This window comes from Eretmochelys imbricata, chromosome 11 (assembly GCF_965152235.1).
Source record: "Eretmochelys imbricata isolate rEreImb1 chromosome 11, rEreImb1.hap1, whole genome shotgun sequence".
Taxonomy (NCBI): Eukaryota; Metazoa; Chordata; order Testudines; family Cheloniidae; genus Eretmochelys; species Eretmochelys imbricata.
In genome coordinates this window covers 69,917,078-69,929,743 of record NC_135582.1, presented here as the reverse complement: position 1 = coordinate 69,929,743, position 12,666 = coordinate 69,917,078, and the positions used below count along the sequence as shown (strand labels likewise).

General features: G+C 44.6%; 1 protein-coding gene across 1 annotated transcript in view; it reads right to left on the bottom strand.

The window, feature by feature from the left end:
* Positions 1–12,666, bottom strand: part of COL6A3 (collagen type VI alpha 3 chain) — an 87,480-nt gene that overhangs the window by 43,313 nt on the left and 31,501 nt on the right. Inside the window, exons 12-23 of the mRNA XM_077829481.1 lie at positions 12,001–12,079; positions 10,458–10,603; positions 8,540–8,632; positions 7,846–7,899; positions 6,654–6,725; positions 4,969–4,995; positions 4,800–4,844; positions 4,651–4,704; positions 3,853–3,915; positions 2,554–2,619; positions 1,790–1,843; positions 23–58 (exon numbers count right to left, since the gene is read on the bottom strand). Coding sequence (XP_077685607.1) covers positions 23–58; positions 1,790–1,843; positions 2,554–2,619; positions 3,853–3,915; positions 4,651–4,704; positions 4,800–4,844; positions 4,969–4,995; positions 6,654–6,725; positions 7,846–7,899; positions 8,540–8,632; positions 10,458–10,603; positions 12,001–12,079 — 789 coding nt within the window. The remainder of the gene's footprint in view (positions 1–22; positions 59–1,789; positions 1,844–2,553; positions 2,620–3,852; positions 3,916–4,650; positions 4,705–4,799; positions 4,845–4,968; positions 4,996–6,653; positions 6,726–7,845; positions 7,900–8,539; positions 8,633–10,457; positions 10,604–12,000; positions 12,080–12,666) is intronic.

Sequence of the window (12,666 nt, the reverse complement as noted above, 5' to 3'; positions counted from 1 at the left end):
ACACAACACACTAGACACTTACTTTGGGTCCTGGGGGCCCTCTTCTTCCGAAACTACCCTGTGAATCAATAAACCACAACAAAACATGTTATGCCAAGCAACTGAATCTAATACTCACAGCTTGTGGTCTGTGGATTCCTTTAACCATGTACACAGCATGGAAGCAACAGAGAAGCAGAGAAAGGTGTCTCCAAAGAGCTCTGGCTTGCCAGCTGAAATAGCAACGACTTCCTTTTTGCCCTTTAAAAACGATGGGCCTTCTTCTGCTGTCTTTCACACCAACGTAAACTCCACAGGCATCAACAGAGTTCCTCCAATGGCAATGAGATCAGAGCCTGACCTTAAAACTCTAGGGAAAGGGTGGAAAAGCACAAGGCCTTTTCCCCCTGAGGTTTGCTTGGTATTTTTTAGTTCCCTCTTAGAGTTGTAAGGAAAATATGAAGTAAGGCACAGAACGAAGCAAGATTTTTCTGTGAACAAGATTCCTCAGACATGAACTGGGTTTACCCCAGCTGAGGACCTGGTCCTAAATATTGCCGACTGTAATATCGGCAATGAAAATACATGAAATACACACTTGTGAATCGGAAGAGGCACATTCACTATAACACGTGGCCTGGGGACAATAGCAGACCCTATATCAATTGAGTCTGGGTCCATCTTAGTTACACTTTCAGGGATCTCTTTTGATCCCAAACATACAAATAAGCATCCCCACAAGCTCTTGAAAGCTCCGCTGAAACATCTAAAAGGAGGTTGCAATTTTCTGAAGAGACGCACAAATGCACCTTGTGGTGTATGAGATTAGAATGGAGCCCAGAGAACACAGAGATGTGTGCTGGTTCTGCAACTCAATATGGCCATTTCAAAAAGGAATTCACTGCTGTGAACATGAGCCATGTCAAATATACCAGGTGCTCTGATGCAAACTACTAGCTAATAACACCATTCTGTCCCATGCAACAATATTCTTTCAGGTATACCATGCCATTAGGGCATAGCCCTCAGCTGGGAGCAAGATGGAGCTGTGAATTGGGGGAGAGATTTACTTGAATCTGCTCTCACACTGGTTTTACATTGGTATACCTCCCAGATCTTCTCTACAGTATAACCGAGAGCAGAATCAGGCCTCAGTTTTGAGAACTGTTCTGCACCCCATGTCCGCTCAGCAGTGCTATCAAGTTCTGACATACATGTTGTAGATCCAAGACACACACACATGATACATGTCAAGTTGACTTTGTTTCAAAATTAGGTAATGATTTTTTGTTCTGATAGGTAAAATTTTACTTCTCTTTGCATATTGACTGTCTAAATCAGAGAGAGATCTAATCTGCAACGTTATTATCCAACTTTCTCACAGTTTGGGATGTTCAGATTGGTGGATTTGAATTGGGCCCATGTCTAATAAAAATACAAGCCTAATTCTATAAAATAACTGCACTCTTTAAATATTATGTCTAAGTCCTCTCTAAACAAATGAAAAAATGTATGTTTCAATCCTGAAATCTCTGCTCAGTCCTTACTCAGGCAAAACTCCCACTGAGTTGGCAGTGTGGGAGTTTTGATTCATTAAGGACAGAAAAGACAGCAGAATATGGCCTTTCATGATTAAGCAGCACTGATTGAAGTGACAGACCAATGTCTTTTTCATTTAGGTTCCATTGGTGTACTTTTACACCCTTTTTACACTTTTTTAATTGACCCTTCAAGATCCTTTTCATAGCACCAGATACTTCCTTGAGAGGGAGGGGTTGTCTACAATACCAGGATAACTAAGGATACTCACATCATTTCCAACTCCACCGGGGGAACCCGCCCCCCCATCTGGTCCAGGTTCTCCCTACGGTAAAAGAAAGACTGAGATAAGAGTCCTGAGATTTACTAGCAAGCAGAACACAGTTTAGCTCTCAAAAATTAAACATTCATACCAGCTATATTAGTGACTGATCCAAAGTCCTTCGAAGTTGATGGAAAATCTTTCTATTGACTCCAGTGGGCTTTGGATCATGCCCTTGACATACATCTTAGAGTTAGTCAGAACTCAGAATTCCCATTCTATAGGAAATTCCAATATTAAAAAAAAAAATAATTTCTTGCTCAACACAATTTTTGAAAAAAAAATCATTTCACACCGATTGAAGCATTGCATTTGGATAAAATCACAATGTTTCATTCCAATCTTGGAGTTTAAAAAATCTATATTAAAAATGAGAATGTATATTATATTATAATCCATTTTTATTATGGTATATTCCAATGTATAATAATATAAAAGAAATACATTTCTCAATGAAGAACAGGTTCAAAATGAAATTGCAACCATCTGCTCCAATAAGGCTTCATTTCAAATTGTTTTAAATCCAATTTTGCTAAACGTGACATGGTCCCACAGAAAGTTTCAATTTCAACAAAATGCCATTTTTCAGAGGGAAAATATGCCCTCTGAAAAATTTTGATCAGCTCTCCTAAATATAAATATTGTGTGCAATGTCCTATTTTCTTGCTTTATTTGTTCTATCATGCTTTAAAAAAAAAATCTCAATACTTTACCATTGGTCCAATTTCACCCTTTGAGCCTCTGGGTCCTCGCTGTGTGTTATCAAGTCCAGTCTCGCCCTGAAAGCAGCAGAAGCAATGAAACCCACTGGTGTAAGTGGGGCACTGAGGCAGACATCCCGCGCTGTAAAACAGTCCATCATATTTCAACATCCATGTTTCATTTTTTAACACATTATATGAAATAGATCACAATGGTGGCTGGGGACATGAGACATCTTGCAAGAGTGGAATAAGAATGGGGAAAGGATTTCATATAATGAAGCCATGTTTCCAATAAGTAAATAAATGGCCAGTTTAACATAAAGTCAACATCGAGAGGCAAGTGCTAGCCACTCGCTGATTCTGCCCAGGCAGCTACTACGTTGGGGCTTTCCTGTGCCCACAGTAACTTACATAACAGGTATGATTCAGTATGATTGTGCCTTCGTATGGCAACTACTTTACCACCTTCACAGTACGTCTAGGTCTGTCTATTTAGATGACAGAGCGCCCGGATAGCTTACAGAGCGCCCAGATAGTTCAGTCGGTAGAGCATCAAACTTTTAATCTGAGGGTCCAGGGTTCAAGTCCCTATGCGAGCGAGTCTCACTTCAGGGGGAGGGATAGCTCAGTGGTTTGAGCATTGACCTGCTAAACCCAGGGTTGTGAGTTCAATCTTTGAGGGGGCCATTTAGGGATGTGGGGTAAAAATTGGGGTTTGGTCCTGCTTTGAGAAGGGGGTTGGATGAGATGACCTCCTGAGGTCCCTTCCAACCCTGATATTCTATGGTTCTATGACTCTTCTCATCAGCCATGTAATACAGCATTGGCCCATGTGTGCTTCTTATATTGCTCTGGCTCAGCATCACATTTTCAGACTGCACCTTTGGGTTTCAAAACAGGAACGTGTCTCACGTTTAATTACCAGGCAACCTGTACTGTTTACTTGCACATCTCATTGAGCCGCCATCCTCGGTAGGTTCAGTGGGCCACATTCTGGCAGGCTCCTGGAAATAGGCGTATTACTGACATGTATGTGACAATGGCCATTTGCCATGTGCCTGTCCTCTGGAAGTGGGGTAGCAGCGCAGCCAGCTCTTGTCCAGTCTGTACATTCCTAACACAGCCAGGGCCAGACCCTCAGCTGGTGACTCTAGGGGAGCTACAAGGCACCAAGGATCTAGCCCCCCATCAGCTGGAGTTCTGGGTGCAGCAGGAACGAAGAACCATCCTTGTAGGCTAATCCGTGCCGAGGGCAGAGTTGGGAGGCCTAGCCGGCGTAAATCTTTATAAAGACTAAAGTATAGTTACCGGATCACCTCGAAGCCCTCGGTCACCTCGTTCTCCTCTGTCTCCTTTTACGCCTTTATCACCCTTTCAGGAGATATACAGAAAATTAGAAACGCTGCAGAAAGGGCTCACACACCTGCCTATATGGGGTAGATTTACTCAGCACATCAACTGTGATCCTTCTCTGCTCTCTCAGGCGAAACTCCCGTAAGGATGAAGTGAGGAATGCAGGATCAAGCTGAGCCATGTGAATTTGACTCATGGAATAAAACATATCACTGCTGGGGAGAGTCCCTTTGGCTCTGGATTTGCCCACTGCTATTGGCTTTGGTACAAGTCTTAATGAATAAAAAGTATTCAGCCACTCATAAGAAAGGGAGCATATTGGCTTTGATCCTTAGCTACACACACCGCAGCCCTGCAGCTGGTATAGTTGGTCATGGGAGGATTTCCCCAGTGTAGGAGGTTCCCTGCTGCTGTACAGGTGATATAGTGGCTCCTATGCTCTCCAACTCCCTGCTGAGATAAGAGGTGTGGCAGGAGAAAGGGGGCATGCCCAGGGCTTCCCTCTGCCCCAGCAATCCCTAGCTGGTGTAACAATCCCTTGAGAATACAGGGAGCTGATGTAACTTAGAGCAGCCTTCAGGCTGCTCTTACACCATGGGACCAGACTGTTGCACGTCCAGCCTAGGATGAGAAGAGCAAAAAGTGGCTTAAACCCAATCCCTCCCAAATTGTGTGGTGTGTCCCTCAACCCCAGCCAAGCACTGGGGTCACTGAGTGTAACCGTTCTGGAACAGTGTATATAATAAAACATACCCTTCTGCCGGCACTGCCTCGGTCCCCAGAAGCGCCTGGTAGGCCTCTCTCACCCTGCCAAAGACAAACGCGTTAGCAGAATTTCTGCTGCTTTAGGGGGAATAGCACCATGGCAGCTCATTAAGAGAGAGCTCATTAAAATGACTTACTTCTTCTCCATCTATGCCATCCAGGCCGATTTCTCCCAGTTCGCCCTACAGAATAATAAAAGAAGCATGGTACAAATGATTAAATGTACACATAGGTGAAAAGAGGAAATATTTCACACACATGCGTGCTACCCGTCGCTGTCGTTATGTTTGTAACACGCTCACGTACCTTTTCTCCTGGGAATCCGCGGGAGCCCTGAAGATGACAAAAAATAGATGGTTACTCTCCCCTAGACACTTCCCACAGAGATTGCAGCTAGGGAGAGATGGGGCACTCAAACCAGGGTCATAAACCTCCCCCACTCAAAGTGAGAAGGGGAGGCAGCCAGGTTATCTGCATCCTTATAGCCTTTCAGCTGGCATCAGTGGGAGCTGGACAGTACTTAATTTGTGCCAGGGCTGAGCTCCGGTGCCTCTGGGCTTGGCAGTTGATAGCCCCGGTGCCTCTGGGCTTGGCAGTTCATAGCCCTGGTGCCTCTGGGCTTGGTGTGTCAATTATGAAAGTAAACAAATTTCTTGAGCCCCGGAATTTCTTTCATTACAAGTTAAGCACCAGAGCTGGACTGTGCGCTAAGTCAGCAGATAAGCATGAAGAGTTTGGAAAAAAATCTACTACGGGAGCCAGCCGCCCTATTTCGTCCAACAGCTGTTTTCTAAGGAACTTTTCCAAGTGTGAGGAGAGCTGAGGACGGATTGAGCCTGAAGTGAGGGGCAACATGTAGCTGAACCGCCCTGTGAAGGAATTTTACAACCCTCTCTCTGCCGCCTTTGACAGAGTTCTCCCTTCCACCCAGCAGCTCCCCTGACCAGCAAGTAGTGGGCGGCAGAGGGTGGACATCCAAGAGTCCGCCCACTCTCCAACCCCTCCCCACCCCACTCAATCACCACAGGGAGCATCTGGAAAACGGGGTGCAATCCACACTGGACCCAAGATCTGGGTAGGTCTCAGTCTAGCAGGGACTTTGGAGTGCAGCTTTTACTGCCCTTTCCTCATCTTACTTTGCTGAGTAAGACAAGGGCACACTCTAGCCCATAAAGTGGCGTTCAGAAATTGGGCCCCCTCCCCCATTCTCATGATGCATCACAAAGTAATGTCTATATTAGCCAGTGGCCTCAATAAATAGTTTACTCCTTAAACAAATCCCCTTCTCCTCTACCTAATGACCTCATGTCTGATCCCTTTTCTGAGCCACAATACATTTGTATCCAAAGGATGTTCCAGACTGGATATTTTTCTAAGAGAGACATTCTAGTGCTCTCACAAGATTTGGGTTTGAAACAGGGATCCCTGGGAGAAATTCTCTGGCATGTGACAGAATGGTCCCTTCTGGCCTCAGAATCTATGAATATTTATAATAAAAATTGCAAATCTCCCCAAGTTCTTGCTTTTTCTTGTCCCTTTTTCTGAGCCATTATTCAATACATCCATTTAAAACAATAGTCATCTTCTCACTTTGCTCTCTGCCTCCCAATTGCAGTTTCCCTCCCACAGATAATCCCAGCCCTGAGCCAACATTCACACATGGTGATGGTGTCAAGAAAATCAATCTCCTCTCTTCTCTCTCCCCTATGGTCCAGCTGCAAAGGCTCCCAATGATAACATTATTTTTGTCTGCAGACTGTGTGATATTGGGTTTAAGCACTTTGCATGGTGTTGTTCCTTCACATTACAATGCTATGAAATACTGATACTGTGACATATGTTGAAGGCACCATATTTCTGTCTTATGGAAATAGCCCTTTCCTAGTTTTGCATAAGATCCTCAGCTGGGGGAATAAGCTGTAATGGAGCTACACTGCTTAACACCTACTTAGGATGTGGCTGTATTCTCTAGAGATTCATTAAAAACATACCTTAATTCCTCTCTGACCAGGACAACCTTGGAATCCTTGAGTTCCATTGACACCTGGCGGACCCCGTTCACCCTAATGTAGGAATGGAGCAATTAGTAATGGTCTACGATACACCCTACTTGCCCTAACTTTGTGTATTTACACACTTGGATTGTGGTTTTACTGTACCAGAAACTGAAGATGCCTATAAGGGCTGGGCATGTTTACATGATACAATCTAACAGTACTTTCAGAGGTCAGCAACTGACAGGGTCAGGCAGCTGCAGTGTGAGTTTCCTCACAGCATCCTGCCAATGACCCTGGTCACCACCTGTGGGGGGCCAACCCTAGTCTTAGGAAGCAATTGAAAGAGAATATCTTCTTGCTAAATTGTCTCTAGCCTCTCAAATACAGAATTGTGTTACGAGGTTCTCCTAAAAGAAAATGGATTCTGGATGGCTCGGTAATGAGATCCTGCCCTTAACTATTCAGACACAACTCCCATGGCACATAGTATCTGAGAGCAGAATTTGGCTTCTCTCTATTATGTTGCTAGATGGATGAGAAAAGTCAGTTGACCTCCATCTCACCATCTGGTGCTGTGCATCACGGGCTGTTTATTTCCTAGTTTATGTATGACTGCAGGGTGAAGTAACTGTTCAGAGGCGATAATGTTAATGAGGAGAAATTAAAATCATGGGACTTATTGTCTTCACCATCACTGTTACTGTCTGATATCCCAAAGGCTGGACTGAAAAGGGCAGCACAATCACTCCACATTTCTTCCAGTCAGCATCGATTACTTTGGAGTACTCCCCTAGCTGCACACAGGCAGGGTGTTTGCTCTGTTTGTTTGGCTTTCTATGTAACTCGGCTGTGGCCAAAGCTGCTCTGCCCTGAGTAAGGGGTGGCAAACAGGTGTGTGCTCCACCCTTGGAGTGGCCCAGAGACTGAAAGGCACACCCTTCCCCAGCTCCCCCTAGCTTCTAACACCTTTCCACACCCCATTGTGAGTCAGGCCAACTACTCAGGCCAGCGACTAGTGGGGGCTGGAAGCAGGGCACCTCCCATTCCCCGCCCCACAATCAGAGGAGGGGATGTTGGGCGCAAAGTCCCAGCTCCCCACCACCACCACAGCCAGAAACAATCTGAGCAATGTCAAGATCCCCCTTCATTCCCCCCCGAGGCAATATAGCTCTAGGCAGTTACTTACGGGTCCACCTTCATCGCCTGGATAGCCTCTGTAGCCGTTCTCACCTGAAACACCCTAAAAAACAATGCATATCAGTTGATTTTCCACATAATATCTGAGGTTTCCTTGCTACAATCCATGCTTCCCCTTTAAGCCCCTGTTCAAAATATCCAGAGCAGTTGTTTGGGTCATATAATCTATAAAGAAACTAGTTAAATTAAATAATCTGATTACGACTTCCACAGACCCTCAAACTGTGCAGATAGCTAGTCTATGCAACCACATGTTTTCTATCACTATGATTCTTCATTTTCCCGACACTGTCCCATCCAATTGCTACACCTACTGGTCATGTCTTGTCTTAAATTAGATTGTAAACGCTATGGGGCAGGCTCTGTCTCCTGCCGTGTTTGTACAGCACCCAGCACAGTCAGGTTCTGACCCTGACTGGAGACACTAGATGGAACTGCATTAAGAAGAAATTCTGAATGAATACCATTACTATAGAACATGAAGCCCTACAATTTCATTAATGTTGCTTTAAATGATTGTCTCTAAAATTCAACCCTCCTCTTGAATCGTAATGCAGGATGCTGGAGTGAGTGAGTGCTCCATTTATATTTCTTTATTAGGGGAAAGGTCTGAAAGCTGGAGAGGATTTCTGTGAAATGTGAACCTAAGCTTGGATAGTTCAAAACTAGATGCAGTAACATACCTTTGGTCCAATGGTACCTGGCATTCCTCTATCTCCCCGCTGCCCAGAACACTTGCATGGCACTCGGCAGCATACTTTTTCTGCAATGTTGTCCTATAATGAAAGAAAGCTGTTAAAAACTCATGCAGGAAATGAACTCCCAAAGCAACATTCATCCTTGAGTGCGGGGTGAGGTACAGGTCTGCAGGAAGAGTAATTTAGTACATGAAGGAGCTAAGGTTTATCCCCCAATCCTGCAGCGAAAGCTACACAAGTTCAGGAGTCTATCCACATTGAGCAAGGTTTCATTGCAGGGTAAGGACCTGGATATTAGTGGATTTTAGCAAAATGTTCACTACAGCCTCAGAAACAGAGCCAGACAAGGATGGAGAAAAAATATTCACCAGGATTTTAGACACTTTTAAATGGAATTTTGCCTACACTATATTTGCAACCATTTCTAGCTGCTCTTCCCAAACGTCCATGCGAGCAAAGATGTGTGTACACACATGTTCATGGAAAGTGAATGCCAGACTCCCAGCAAACTTCTTTTCAGGCAGAAATGGAAGTAATTCACACAGGCTAGGTCACATAATCGGGGAAAAGAGGATCTAAATTCACCCCTGGACAGAGGGCCAATGCAAGGACTTGAGTCAGAGTTGAGTGGGGCATTGGCCTTGATATGCCCCAGTTTCACCCAGAAACAATACCATATGATTTAAGGTGATCAATCTCAATGCTGAAATGTCGAATCATGAGCATGGAATGCTCCAACGAATCCTCACAGCGAGCATTGCGCAGGCTGAAAGTCATTGGAACAAAATAATTTCGAAGAGCAGACAAATTCATAAAATGTAGTCTAGTTTTGGGTACCAAGTATCAGTGTTAGTCTGTATCCACAAAAACAACGAGGAGTCCGGTGGCACCTTAAAGACTAACAGATTTATTTGGGCATAAGCTTTCGTGGAGTCATGCATCTGAAGAAGTGGGTTTTTTACCCATGAAAGCTTATGCCCATATAAACCTGTTAGTCTTTAAGGTGCCACCGGACTCCTCATTAGTTTTGCGTAGTTCATTAGCAGGAAACCAGTAAAAAAATTCAGCAAGTAAATTGTTTGTCACTGAGGTCTCACCTATCTCTATTCAGCCTTTTACTAGGAAAATTCATTCAAATTGAATTGCACAGAGGTAGACTGAAAACTAGCTCAAATGCTACAAGCCAAAGGGTAATGTTAAACAACTATGTAGTGGTTTGGGGACAAAGTGTCCAGTGGAGGTAACACAAGGATGAGTGTGAAATCTGGTCTTATTTAACATTTTAATTAAGGATCTGGACGAGGAAGGTCATAAAACTGGCAGCCGATACTAAACTGGGGGCAACTGCAAATGCCAATGAAGATAGAAAATCATTGCAAAGAGTCCTAGAGAGATTACATAGATGGGTGTAAAATAATAAAATTGCAAGCTAGTTCATTATCAAAAATATTACTGAAAGGCAGCTATCCACTCAGGGGAAGAAACCTAGAAAGCAGCGCTGCTAAAGAGATTTAATGAGACACAGAATAAGAGCAAGGTAGCCACAAGTTTGTAGTGCTAATGCAAATGGCAGATAGAGAGATCTAACTTCTTGGAACAGGGAAATAATAGTCCAGTTCTATGGCATCGCATCTGGAGTACTGGGTTGAATCCTCAGGTAGTATAAACTGGCATAGCTCCTCTGAAATCAATAGAGCAGCACCAGTTCACACAAGAAAGTCAGGATTTAATTTTATTCACTGCAGCATCCACAAAAATACACAAAAGAGTTTATAGGGCTAGATGCACAGCTCATGTAAATCAGCAGAGCTCCATGGATGGAGGATTTCCACCAGCCAAAGATCCGGCCAGAGTCTTTGTAAAGTTTCTGCTCTATACAAGCTGTTGGCTCAAAGTTACTTACAAGTTGTTCTGCCAGTTCGAAATCTAAATCCAGCAGATTTACTCTGAGAGGCCTGTTATACGTGAACCCACGTCCAAACTCTAACTGCATCACATCCTCAAAATTTGGCGTTCTCTCCAGCCCCACAAAGATGAGCGCCTTTATACCTGAAGGATTGGAACAGAATGCATTTCTGTGAAAGCACCAGCAAGATTTGGAAGCATGCATATTGTAAAATCTAACTATGGATTGTTCCTGTCTGTCTAACTGGAAATCTAAAGAAAATATTGGCACATGTTTATTAACTTGAATGATTTTAGGGGACTGGATAATGCAAGGGATTAACGATCCATCCGCCTCTCTCTGGGTTTGAAAGTCATCACGTTTAGGTGCCAGTAGGTAGTGGATGGGCTACACACACAGCGTTTCACCTCTAGGTCACCAGCTTGACTCCAATTTGCTTCATTTAATGGCTGAAACACCTGGTGGCTGGGCATTTGTCCTTATAAAGCTACTCGGCCCAATGGGGACAGGTGGCCAGATGACCAAAATTGTCCTCATGGGGTTAGATTCCAGGTGGCCCCATACCAGGGTGGTGCAGTAGGGAGGGAGCGAGGAATTGCACGGCTCTTGTGTGGGCTGCAGACGATTGGGTCAGATTTGCAGCTTCTGCGCTCAGGGCTGTCCCAAGATGCTCCCGCTAGGAGCACTGTGCCCAGAAGGGGGCAGGAAGGAGAGAGAACCATGGTCAGCCGTGAGAGCGTGCTGGGCCTATGCTGCACTCTCTAAAGGGGTGTAGCAGTTTGTACTGCCCGCAGTGCACCAGGAGGCAGAATGTCTCCAGTGACGGTGCTGAGTTGCTCCTTAACAGTACAATCTAGCCCATATATAATTCCAGGTGGAAAGAGCAAAGGCAGAGGGTCCCGTCCTGCCAGCTCTTTGCCTCTGGAACTTGCCCTGCAGCTAATGGGAGTTCTGTGTACAGAGGGCTTGCAGAATCAGTCCATGAATGAGTGTGGACGCTGAACTCCCATCTCATTCCTTTATCTGGTCCCTTCAGACCCTATCAGCAGCACAGGGCGGGGCTTGCACGGCCATTGCCAGTGCTGGACCTGCTCTGTACCTGAAGGATTCCATTTCCCGTCCTGCGCTGTCATCACTTTGGATGAAACAGATCAGCATCCCAGGAATCCTCAGCCGTCACAGGTCACAAGTGATCAGTTAATGTAAGCTGACTAAGAGCTGTGTGGATCCTGGATTGAACTCCACCCCTGTGCCCCAAATTCTGAGACATTCAGATTCAGATCTGAGTCTGTCAGCATGGGCTTGCCTCTGCCCGTGCTGACAGATATACCATACACAGAGTCTCGGTCAGTGTAACGCCTCCATAGCATTATTCAAAGGGGAAGAGGATTAAAAACAGCAAGCGTGTGTGGAATTCAGCTTAATACTGACCTCACCATTCACAGAGTCATCAAAAAGCTGAGTGCACCTCTTTTATTAGGAGCCATGAGCAAAATGAAGCAAAATGAAAAGTAAGTGTCCTGGCACTCTAACAGAATACCTTCTCTTTGCAGCGCGACTGATGCAGCCTCCAACTGGGCCATTCCAGCATCTACGCCATCAGTTAGGTGAATTACCACCTGGGAAGGAAACAATTCAAGTCAGGCCTCAATTGGGAAACACAGCCACATACAGCGATACAGTGAAATGTTTGGCCAGATTCTCAGCTGGTGTCGATTTTGCTTTGTTCCATTGCCTTCAATGGAATGATACAGATTTACACCACACTATTCAGAGCCGATCTTGCGATAACGTACTTTCCTCAGGTGCACATTTTGTCTGAGGTCATTCAGACTAGCTGATCCTACTGGTCCCTCCTGCCCTTCAAATATATGGATTTTTGGCTTGACGTGCCGGATCATGTTACTCGGATGTACATTTTCCAGTTAGTAATAGCTACAGCTCAGTATATGGCCCAAATCGGTATTCACAAACATTCGCCTGAGCGATACTCAACAGTGTTGTTCCTGTACAATATATTTTAAAATGACACTTTAGTGCAGCAAGACAATATGGTTAAGATACTCTAATAAGGATGCTTTGTTTATTAATTTCCCTGCATCCATTAAACTAAAATATATACAGCAATATTCCAAGGGAAGAAATAATGGGGAAAAACCCAGACATCTAGGGATCTTTGCTTTTCAGTGTCAGGAAATCTTTCATG